Source organism: Aulonocara sp. 'chitande type north' Nkhata Bay, linkage group LG1 (assembly GCF_057382095.1).
Source record: "Aulonocara sp. 'chitande type north' Nkhata Bay isolate Kocher_YH1m ecotype deep benthic linkage group LG1, A_spYH_male_GT1.1, whole genome shotgun sequence".
NCBI lineage: Eukaryota > Metazoa > Chordata > Actinopteri > Cichliformes > Cichlidae > Aulonocara > Aulonocara sp. 'chitande type north' Nkhata Bay.
Window position 1 is genome coordinate 21,125,469 of NC_141344.1, and position 10,759 is coordinate 21,136,227.

The 10,759-nt window shown below is 39.7% G+C and overlaps 1 protein-coding gene across 2 annotated transcripts in view; it reads left to right on the top strand.

Moving 5' to 3' along the window:
- dennd2b (DENN domain containing 2B) overlaps positions 1 to 9,625 on the top strand; it is a 56,705-nt gene extending 47,080 nt beyond the window's left edge. For both annotated transcript variants that reach the window (XM_086287876.1, XM_086287867.1), the window contains exons 15-20: positions 5,198 to 5,375; positions 6,181 to 6,222; positions 7,079 to 7,190; positions 8,224 to 8,463; positions 8,762 to 8,848; positions 9,158 to 9,625. In XM_086287876.1, the coding sequence (XP_086144002.1) occupies positions 5,198 to 5,375; positions 6,181 to 6,222; positions 7,079 to 7,190; positions 8,224 to 8,463; positions 8,762 to 8,848; positions 9,158 to 9,192 (694 nt within the window). In that variant the 3' untranslated portion in view covers positions 9,193 to 9,625. The remainder of the gene's footprint in view (positions 1 to 5,197; positions 5,376 to 6,180; positions 6,223 to 7,078; positions 7,191 to 8,223; positions 8,464 to 8,761; positions 8,849 to 9,157) is intronic.
- Positions 9,626 to 10,759: the final 1,134 nt, after the last annotated feature.

Here is a 10,759-nt window from a genome sequence, read left to right on the forward strand (position 1 = left end):
GCTACAATGTCCCTTTTTAAAATCTGCAAGGAAATTTCATGTTACAGTGCATAGCAATAACAGGGGTGACGGTAACAGGGGGGAGATTTTATGCTAAACTTAGCCATTACTACTAGTATGATGAACAACAAGCTAGTACATGGTGACCACTAAGAACCATTTTTAACATGTTTATTAGCCATATTATAAAAATTACAAAAAAAAAATTGTTTCCACTATTAATAAGCGTAACAGGTTGGACATGTTATGCTTTGCCACATTACAAAATCTTGCTAAAACATTGAAAAAAGGGTTGATTAAAGAGTGGTACTTACTCGTCTTCTTCTTGAAAGTTTTCCCTCCAAAATATGTTACATCCGGGAGTGTCATGTGACTAAAAGAATAATCAGGTGATGTGTTCTATGGAATTCTTATCAGAGTAACAGGGGTGACAGTTGATTCAGGGACACAACATTTTTTAAAGATTTTAAGTATTAAACATGCATTAATAATAAAAAAGAACATTTGATGAGGAACATTAGAAATAAGCCAATCCAGAAATGATGAAAAATTTTGATTTTTTTTTTTTTTTTTAAGTTATATTTGTAACTGAAGTCGAGCAAGCATGACTGGGGACATAGTACTTTAGTGACTTGTGCTAAAATAAAAGTAATTTACTTTTAATGTATTTATCCTGTGTATATATCAATGTGTTCTATGGTAGAGGGGGGTTAAACATACAAGAAAATGGTTTAGAAATAAGCATTAGACAAGTTTTACACTAAATATACCATATTATGTCATTAGGACTCAAATGGCACCGAATAGTAAGAATGACCCGTTTACATCACTCAACACAAGCAGAACTGCATTACAGAATCAGAAGACACATCGTCCACATTCAGAAGCACATCTCTGTATAGTGACAGTTCTTATGATTTAAACAGGCAAATGTTCAGCATTCAAACTACAGGTGAAGAATAGTCAAGCCAGATGTTTCCCATTATGTCGATATCAGGTAGTGAAGTACACACCTACACAGCATGTTAACAAACCGTGAAAAAAAGCAAAAAATGAAAAATTGCTGAACGATTGCTGGTAACGGTTTCTATACATTAGTATTTACGAAGGGTATGTTGTGACTTACCTTCAAAATTACAGCAGTACTGTATGTCCACGATGTCCACGAAACGTTTTGCACCGTCAAAAAATAAAATTGGCTACTTGATTTCACCTATCGCTGGTTATTTTTAGAACATAACACCCGCGATAAACGAGGGACCGGTATTTACAGATACTGAGAAATATAACATTTGAATCCCTTTTCTCTTTTGCTCTGAGGCGCGGGGGAAAAAATATCGACAAGTCGATGAACATCATTTACAGATATATTGGGTAAATGCCCAAGACATCTATAGAAATGTAAATCGCCGCTTGATTCATTCACTTGCTTAACTTGTTTTGGACAGTAAACAGGGTGCGAATAGGACACCGGAAACAAAGCTCCCCACAGGGGTTTCCGCACCGGAAGTAGCATGTGCTAACGTGCACGTAGTCTATTAAACTATGGAAATTCATGTATATTTACATATGTTTACGTCAGCAAGTTTATTGACACACACTTTGTTGCTTTGGGTGTCATTGAATGGCAAAAACCGATTTTTTTTGTGCTCTTGTATCTACGTTAGGGTAACTCATGTAATTTCTAACATGTTCTCAATAATGCTAAATGCTAACCTATGCCTTCTTACTTTGTACATAGGCTGCATATAAAAGCTGGACATGCCTACTGTGATGTCACCCACGTGCTTTTGGACTTTAATAAAGGGTGGAAGTTATCAGCAAAGCAAGCTAGCAAGCATGGTTAGGCCTCAGTCACACAGGCCTAGAGACTGGGTAACCACCATATGGTAACGATCAGTCACGACAGAAAAAACAAGTGTGTCACGATAAAATAGACCCCCTTTTACACAGGCCTACAGAGTGGTCGGTTTGCCTAGCAACCAGTGAAGTGTGTATTCTGTCACTGGTTGGTGAGTGGTTTCTGAAGGTTTCTGGAAATCGCAGAGAGGGCCATGGTACTTTAGTGAAAAACCTCCTTGCAGTTACCTCGGTCACTAGCAGACTGCCCTTATTGCAGTTTGCATGGTAGATGCCAAATTGTCCGCAAACACTTGGAAACTATTTTCAAGCAAGAGTTAAACTGAATAGTGTTACACAAAACAGAAACGGTTAGTGTCCTGAGGGTGGTCAAGGCAAATTGTTTGCAACCAAATCTACCACAAGGAGGTTTTTGGCACACCATGCTCTTTGTAACCAGTTTCACCTAGACTCAGCCAGCAGCCTCTAGCAGTCACTCACTGTCCGAGGCCTTAGAAAGCTACATCTATAAACTTTAGAGATGCAATGCTAAGACACGGGTACTTACTAGTTAGCGTTAACAGATAAATAAAATACTACAATTTTACTCCTCAAAACTGAAGCACTAAACTTCTTGAATGATCTGGAATGAACACATAGTAGTATTAGTCATGATATTTAATTCAAAATGGTCCAAAAGGCACCTGCAACACAAACACGGGCAAGAAGTCCAGTTCAGTGACTCAAAATTTGTGAGCGAAGCCTAGCAGGAGTGCTAGAGCTATATCGTCAGAGTATGATTCAAATAGGCTGGACTGTTAACTTTAACAAAGTCCAAATGCAGTACAGTTGTTATGAAGGGGGAAACTATCCACAGAGACCAAAAATATTTTTGTACAAAGCCGTAAAATTGCTTAAGAATGCAGTTTAGTTGGAAATTTTACCACAAGCGTCTGTGACGACTTGTCTCAAGTGGACACTCCAAGAACTGCAGTTTTTTCCACCTCCGACTTGGATTATTTGTCAGTTACTTCATTTTGATTTGTAGGGTTAAATTTCCTAATTAGCACTAGAAAGTACAGAAAGTACATCTGAGACAGAAGTACTGCTAGTTTTATACTTCTGATGGTCACAAACCAAATAATTTTAATTCATTCAGTGGTTTTGAAAAGATTTCCTCCTCTTCCTGATCTTCCTCCCCTCAACCCCAACCGGTCACAGCAGATGACTGAGGTTTTTTCCTGTTATAAGGGGGTTTTTCCTTCCCACTATTAACAAGTGGTTGCTCAAAGAGGGTTGTTTGTTTTCTCTCTATTACTGAAAGGTGTTACCTTGACATGACTTTCTGTGATTTGGTGCTACATAAATGAAATTGAATTCAGTGGAATTTCATATTTAGAATAAAGTGGCACTGACCGACTTTGTGGCAATGTTGATGTCATAGCTAAAAAAGCCATATAAAGGCCTATAATCTTATCTGGTACCACCAATTTTGAGTGGCTAAAATCCAGCTTCTGTACTTATCGACACTGTACCAAGGAAAAAATATGGCTTTACTGTTTAACTCAAACTGTTTTATTTTTTACATTCTACTATTCTTTACCAATCAATGTATATGGAGGCCAAAAAGCATTTTTTTCTTCTTATTTTATGACCTGCGTATGCCTGAAGCTTTGGTCTAGATCAAACGGGAATGTCCCACTCGTTCTCCAGAGTTGAGTGGCAACCTCTGGTAGTGCGGAGTGTTTTCGTTGCAAGTTCATTTTCTCCCAGGAGTATGCGGTCGGGGAATGAGTGTAATTGATCCTTTTTGGTATCAGTGGTGTGCAGGGCTGTGTGTAGCCTGTGGCGAAGGTTTTCGGAGATCTGTGCCCCATCACTCCCTGTTGGAACTCGTCAAACCCAGGAGACGGGATCTGTTAGGAATTATCAAGCCCACCTCAGGCAAATGGAAATCAGACTGGCCAAAGCAAAGCTGCAAGTGCTTCATGTTGTGAGTGAAATGTAAAAAAAAAAAAAAAAGAAAGGTTGAATGCTGTGGTTATTGTAGCCTTTGGGTTTCTCTGATGTAATTTTATTTTACCCTGTCTAGAAAACATTTTAATCTTGTCAATTTGACTCATGGGAAGTTCAGAAAAAAAATCTCTGGCAGACATGTAGCTGGAATGGATATTGTGGAAAAAAAAGCTGTGGGAGTTTGTCAGTTTTCTCTGTATATTGCTCAGTAAAGTTTCTCTGCGCTGAAACAGACATAGGTCACATAAAAGGGAGGAATTTTTGTTTGCTGTACTGCTGTTGATGAAATGTATATATCTCAGATAACGTGCGTCATATACCATGTTTGATCACTGGTCTCGGTCTTGAGCTATACTGATTTAGTGGTTTGTGTGTGTGTGTGTGTGTGTGTGTGTGTGTGTGTGTGTGTGTGTGTGTGTGTGTGAGAGAGAGAGAGAGAGAGAGAGAGAGAGAGAGAGATTGGACCCACAGTTTATTTTCACTCTCTTTGTGTACATGGACTGGACAGTATGTAGAAGACTGAGGGGAGTCTGGAGGGGGGGCGGGGTCAGCCACTGTCAACAAGCGACGGATCGTGAGAAAGACGTGCTGCTATTTGTGAGCTTCATGTTATACCACAGCTGTCGAAGTTAAACCGAGCTGCTGCGTTTTGTTATTGCGTCAACAAGACCCCAGCTTAACCATAGCAACATGTCAGAGTCACGCCACCCCTGCAGACAGAGTGGGGCAATCTCAAAATAATGCAGTTTGTGGGGTTACGGTTCCTCGTTGTGGTCTATAGTAAATGGTGTTAACTGTTGGCGCGAGAAGTGGAATTGCAATAAATTAAGGCATTAATTTTTCCAGAAGCTGTGATAATAAGCTCTGATAACGTAAAAACTTTGGGGGGAAAGAAAAGAAAAACAAGTGTATTTGTGGAAGCTCAAGAACAGTCTGTTGGATCTGGCTGCACCTTAGAAGAGCTGCAGGAAGAACAAAGAGTCCGAATACTTAGCTGTACTGTTATGGCTCATTTAAAGGCAACAGTTTCAGGGAAAAGAGGATCAAATAGTCATTTAACTTGGAGAATTGGAGTGTAGTGATGGAAATACATCGGCTGTGCTCCAATAGTTTGGAATGTGGCCCCAGTTAGTGATTTAGTAGTAATGATTTTCCAAACATTGCATTTTAAAGAAGAATATAACGTTCAACTTAGCATGACCACAGCAGGTGGTGCTTTTTGAGTAAATGCTTGACTGCACAACCCTTTCAGCGTTTTATACTCCCTGTTTCAAGCTTGTCTGAATTAATCTGGTTAAACATGATTGATGTGTTTGCCTTCCTCTTTGTCTCCCATCATCAGCACCCTGTCCAGCTGCATGCATGCTGTGGTGGCGCTCCTCTACCCCTTCTCCTGGCAACACACCTTTATCCCGGTGCTGCCAGGGTCCATGCTGGATATCGTCTGCTGTCCCACTCCGTTCCTGGTGGGGCTGCTCTCCAGCTCGATGCCTAAACTCAAAGAGCTGCCTGTAGAAGAGGTGAGTACATTGTATTTAGACCATGAATTTTTCAATTTTCATGTTGATGTCAGCGATGTGTAAATGTTGCTGCGTAGAGTCCTGAATGTAAGGGATTTGAATGACATGTTTGGATGACATGTTAAAACAGTACAGATTCACAGTAATTCCATTATGACCTGGCAACTGTGGCTGTTTCTCTTTCTGTCTCCGTTTTTATTATACTAGGGAACGAGCCAGGTGACGTCCAAATGATGAATTTACCCAGCCGGGGTAAATTAGTTGATCAGTAAAAATAATGGTTACAGGTTTTAGACCAAGTCTTTCTACAAAACAGAATCTTGGTGAAGTGAAGTGTGGCAAGACTTTACTACACTGGTCTGTATCACACATGGCTCAATGTGGATGGACGGATGGCATCTGTGCTCTCCATCTGATTCTTTCTTTCGTATAAAATAAATATTTTGGCAGTAGAAGCCGCGTGAAATGAAATGGCCATTAGTTTGTTACAAAAGTGTTACTACACCCAGTTTTTCCCCAGCGTGGGCCACATTAATGTATCAAACTGAGAAGCGACCATGTTAATCAGAGTTAAGACTGACCCAATAACGAGTTGTTCGCGATACCAGAAACCTGTTTCTGTCACTCTTCCAGTTTGTGATTCATTCATTGCGACATTTGTCCAAAGTACGTTTACATCTAACATTGTGCTGTAGCATGTAGCTTTGACCATTTTATGTACAGTGGACTTTAAAGTTAAATAATTCATCAAAGAGTTCTCATGTGTGCTAATCAAATAATGATATCCTCCTTTTCTCTTTTTTAGGCTTTAATGGTCGACCTGGGAACTGACCGCTTCATTAGACAGGTTGGTCTAATGGCATTTAAAAAGAAAACCATTAGCATTAGCATGAGCAGTGACCACTGTGCCCCAAGTGGTAATGTAAAGATAATGGCAAATTTCCTTTAACACCCTACATGTTGTTCAGTCGTTTGCTCAAAAACATTAATTGGCATTTCTTATTTCTGGAACAATATATTAATAAGTAAAAGCAGCTTTAATTGTGACTTAACTCAGAAAAATGTAATAATTATAATAAAAGTTCAAAACTCAGGATAGGAATGTAATGACTAGATGAAGTAATGAAGCACACAGAGGTGATCTGTCCCAAGAAAAAAGCCAATAATGCATAGGTGAACTACATCTGACAACAATGAGGGTGTGAAAAGAACAAAGGCAGGAAGTAAAAATATAGCCACATTAGGAAGAAAAAAAGCAACAAAATAACACAGGAAGTGACGGAAAGAGAGACATAGAACATACCTTCCTAGGCAAACAGGAAGACAGAGAGGAATGCAGAAAGCAGGACAACAGTAAAGAAATAGAGAAAAAAAACTAAGAGGAACCGCAGAGATCATTCCTGGGTATCCTGGTTTTCTGTGGCAACATGTAATTGTGGTGAAACATCTGTCACAGCAAAATGTCTCAATAATGTGCGTACACAGCAGTAACTAACTCAAGTTAGCAGATAAGAGCTATCATGAGTAAGGGACAAAAACAAACAAACCAAAAAAAAACCCTGACTGTATCAGGTCGAGTAGGAAGATCGAAACATTTCTTATTCCAAAAATTAGACAGTCATGCTCGTAAAAGGTTGCAGAGCATCGTCTCCACGCCACTGTTGTTCATCTGTAGTAACTGCAGCACTTTCAACTGTCTGTAGATGGATGACGAGGCATCGCTGTTGCCGCGGAAACTTCAAGCAGCTCTCGAGCAAGCGCTGGAGCAGAGGAATGACATCATCACTCAGGACTCTGACAGCGAGTCAGACGAAGGTGAATAAGCGACTGAACATCTCTCGGTTTAACGCGGCAGATGTTCTTCTTGTTAATTAGGGCGACAGGGAGCGCGGTCTACAAGTCTGTGAAACTGGCTGGGAAATGACGTCTTCTGTTCTGCTGACAGTGAGTCATGAAAGGCTCATCTTTGAGATGAGCTAATGCTGTTTCTGGTGGTAGTAGTGTACATTTCAAGCTGACTGGAGCATAAGTGCAGTTGTTTCTAATGTGTCAATGTCTCTATGTGTAGCTCCCATGTGCCCTCGCAGTCAGGATTCCCGGTTTTCACCCAGGAGGCCAGGTTTTGACTCCTGGTGTGGAAATGAGGCTTTTATCAAGGAATCATGAATGGCTTACCTGTAATGGGCTGTCACAACATGCTTTACGGCACAGAAACAAAGAGAATTTTGACATAATAAGGCCAAATCATTTGTGTTTTTTTAAGGCTACTTCAGACAGTCTTATCTCTGCTTTCCAAATTCCCCTCCAAGACCAACAGCTAACACTCTGTGTGGTTATGTTACATGTGCCAAGTGCCACTCATAACCAGTTCTCACTAGTCCAGAAAGCCAATACACTTGTGCAACCCACAGTATAGCCTCATTGGACTGTAGGTGAAGGGGAAAATGAAACTACAACTACAACAATTAGCTTTCTTGTGCTAATATTAGTGGAAAGTAATAAAAAACAATAACAACACGAGTAATCAAGAAAAGAAATAAGTAAAAAATATTGACCTGTGGTAAACTAGCCTTGAATGACAGTTGTAGCTCTGGGTGCTCTGATGGGCAGGATTTCAGGTTTTTCCTGCAGTGTCATTGTGCTTCACTTGACATCTTCTGACATAGGATAAGCACAAAGCTGTCACATCATTATTGTTATGTCTCAATTTTGTCGTTAACATGACTGAGGTTTGGTCTTTATTCGACAACTTTACTTTGCAAGCACAGCAAAATTCTTGAACTTCAAGGTTTAACAAAAGCTGTGGGCCTATTTTATCGATTAACGCCTTCGTTTTTATCCCCCACAGAGTATAACTCGCTGAACAGCCTGGTGTCGGAGGCGTTCATCCGCTTCTTCCTGGAGACTATTGGACATTACTCCCTGTTTATCACTCAGAATGAGCGTGGGGAGCGCATTTTCCAAAGAGAGGCCTTCCGCAAATCAGTGGCATCGAAGAGCATCCGACGTTTCCTGGGAGTCTTCATGGAGTCTCAGATGTTTGCAGGGTTCATCCAAGACCGGGAGCTCAGAAAGACACGAGCTAAAGGTAGACTGCTGTTCTCTGAGTGTCAGCTGGGTCTATGAATGCTCTTTCTTCCTTAAAACATTTCATGAGAAAGCTGTTTGCTTTTCTTTGTGCATTTCCACCCCTGCATTCCTAGTGCTCTCTGTGCAGAAGAAAGCATTGCACTTACACTGACCTCTAGTGGCTGAAAGTTTTTCAACAGCATGCTTTCTCACTGAATCAAAGCAGCTCCCTGAAGTATTGATGTTTCATATTCTCGTTCTTTACCTTTCCTTTTCCTTTTTTTTAAAAAGAAAAGTCTCTGCTGTTGTGTTGACAGGTCTGTTTGAGCAGCGGGTAGATCAATATTTGGAGGAGCTGCCAGACACAGAGCAGAGTGGAGTCAACAAGTTCCTCAGAGGCCTTGGTGAGTTCAGAAGCAGACATATTTTAGGAGCTGGAAAGTTATAAACAGAAATATCAAATATTTATTCTGCATATGCTAATGTCATCTGAACAGGCAGAGCTACACAGCAGCTTTTACCAAACCTCTGCACAGTTTCACTCTCACTTTATTTTTTATTGTAAATATCTCACATGACACGAGCTAGCTGTGATAGGCTTCACCAATAAGAACTTAAACATGGATGTTTGCCAGAAATCAGATTTTTTTTTATACCGAATATTCGTGGCTTCGTTTTACACGGCTTAATAGATTCATGTATTTTATTTCCAGGAAGTAAAATGAAGTTTCTCCACAAAAAGAACTGAGGAGACGACCTGATCTTTCAAGTCTCTGCGTCAAGACGACTCCCATTTTCATACTTTGTTTTGTTTTAAATGTTCTAAAAGCATGTACATATTATTTCACTGTAAGCTGTGATGCTCTTCAGCCTATGTTTATAGTATGAGATAGCAATAGCAGGACGGTACACAGCATGTGAGTCGTAGAGTAACCACTGATGTCTAGTCGTGCTTGTGAAGAGTGTTATCGGAGTTTGTGAGTGTATGTGACTTGAAATGGGTTGCAGGAGGGCGTAGATGTACAGATATGTTTTCCTTTTTGCATTATTTTACGACAGTGTTTTTCTCTGTTTGACCTAAAGCTTATTCAAAAACTGTACATGCAATACAATGAAGAAGATGGTTTGAACTCTTCCTGGAGATTTTTACAGTCTTTTATTAAAAGTGATCATTAAAATTGTTTCAGTGTCCAAGTGTAAGCATTGAACTTAAACTTTATTCTATTCTTTATTCTTTAACCTTATTAAACTGTATTCGTTCATTATCAAAACAAGGCCCAAAGCAGTACAGACTTCCCAGTCAGACATAGACATATATTTCACATTTTGCCTGATGATGAAAACTCACCTCCTTTTATCGCTGACATCTCAATGACAGCCTCTCCCAAAGCTGTGTATTAGGTTGGTAAGATCCCAAAAGGCACAGTAGTCTAACACTGGCTACCACATGCTGCTGGTAACCTAATTACGTCTGTGCACATCACTCCGGTGGCTGTCGCTGCCACGCTGTTATTAGCTCTCCTAACTGAGCGGCTCGCTGTTGATTCCAGGTGCCGTGGTGCTTTTCTCCTGCCAGTGTCTTTATCGCAGTTAAGAGTGACATTTGATGTGAAGTGGTCGTGCAGAGACTTTCGGATAAAGAGCTGGCCATGAAAGAATTTTTTTGCTTGAGCAAAAGTTGTGAAATCAAGTTATAATAACAGTGAACCTACAATTATGCTTTCAGAATGTAGTAAATACAACAACAACAACAATCTTTATTTATAGAGCACATTTAAAAGCCTTGGGCATACCAAAGTGCTTTACATAAAACAATAAAAGGTTCAAACATTGATAACGGATAAAAAAAAAAAAAATAACGAGTTATGTTCATAGATAAAAGCTACCAATAAGAATGACTACAGCACATGGGTAATAGCAAGATAAAAGCTGTACCACCATAATAAAAGACACCAATAGAAAGATAGGAGGGAATTAATACAAGAGGTCAATAGGTCACAGCAACCAAACAAACAAACAAACAAATACACACAAGTACTAGTATTTAATATTTTACTGTGGAATATTATCATTCATAGGTGTAATAACTGGGAGTTTTAAAATCCCCCAGTCCAGCTGACATTACAGCTTCTTACCACTTTAACTTCCTGTGACCTGAGATTGTATTTTGATTTCTTCTAGTTAACTTCTGTAAACTTCCTCTTTGAACAGGAAGTTTATGTAAAAAGAAAAAAGAAGTATCTCCTCATATGAGGATATTGGTTTTCTTTTACAGCGTAGCACAATAAAGTCAAAGCTGCTTAACACAGCATGCA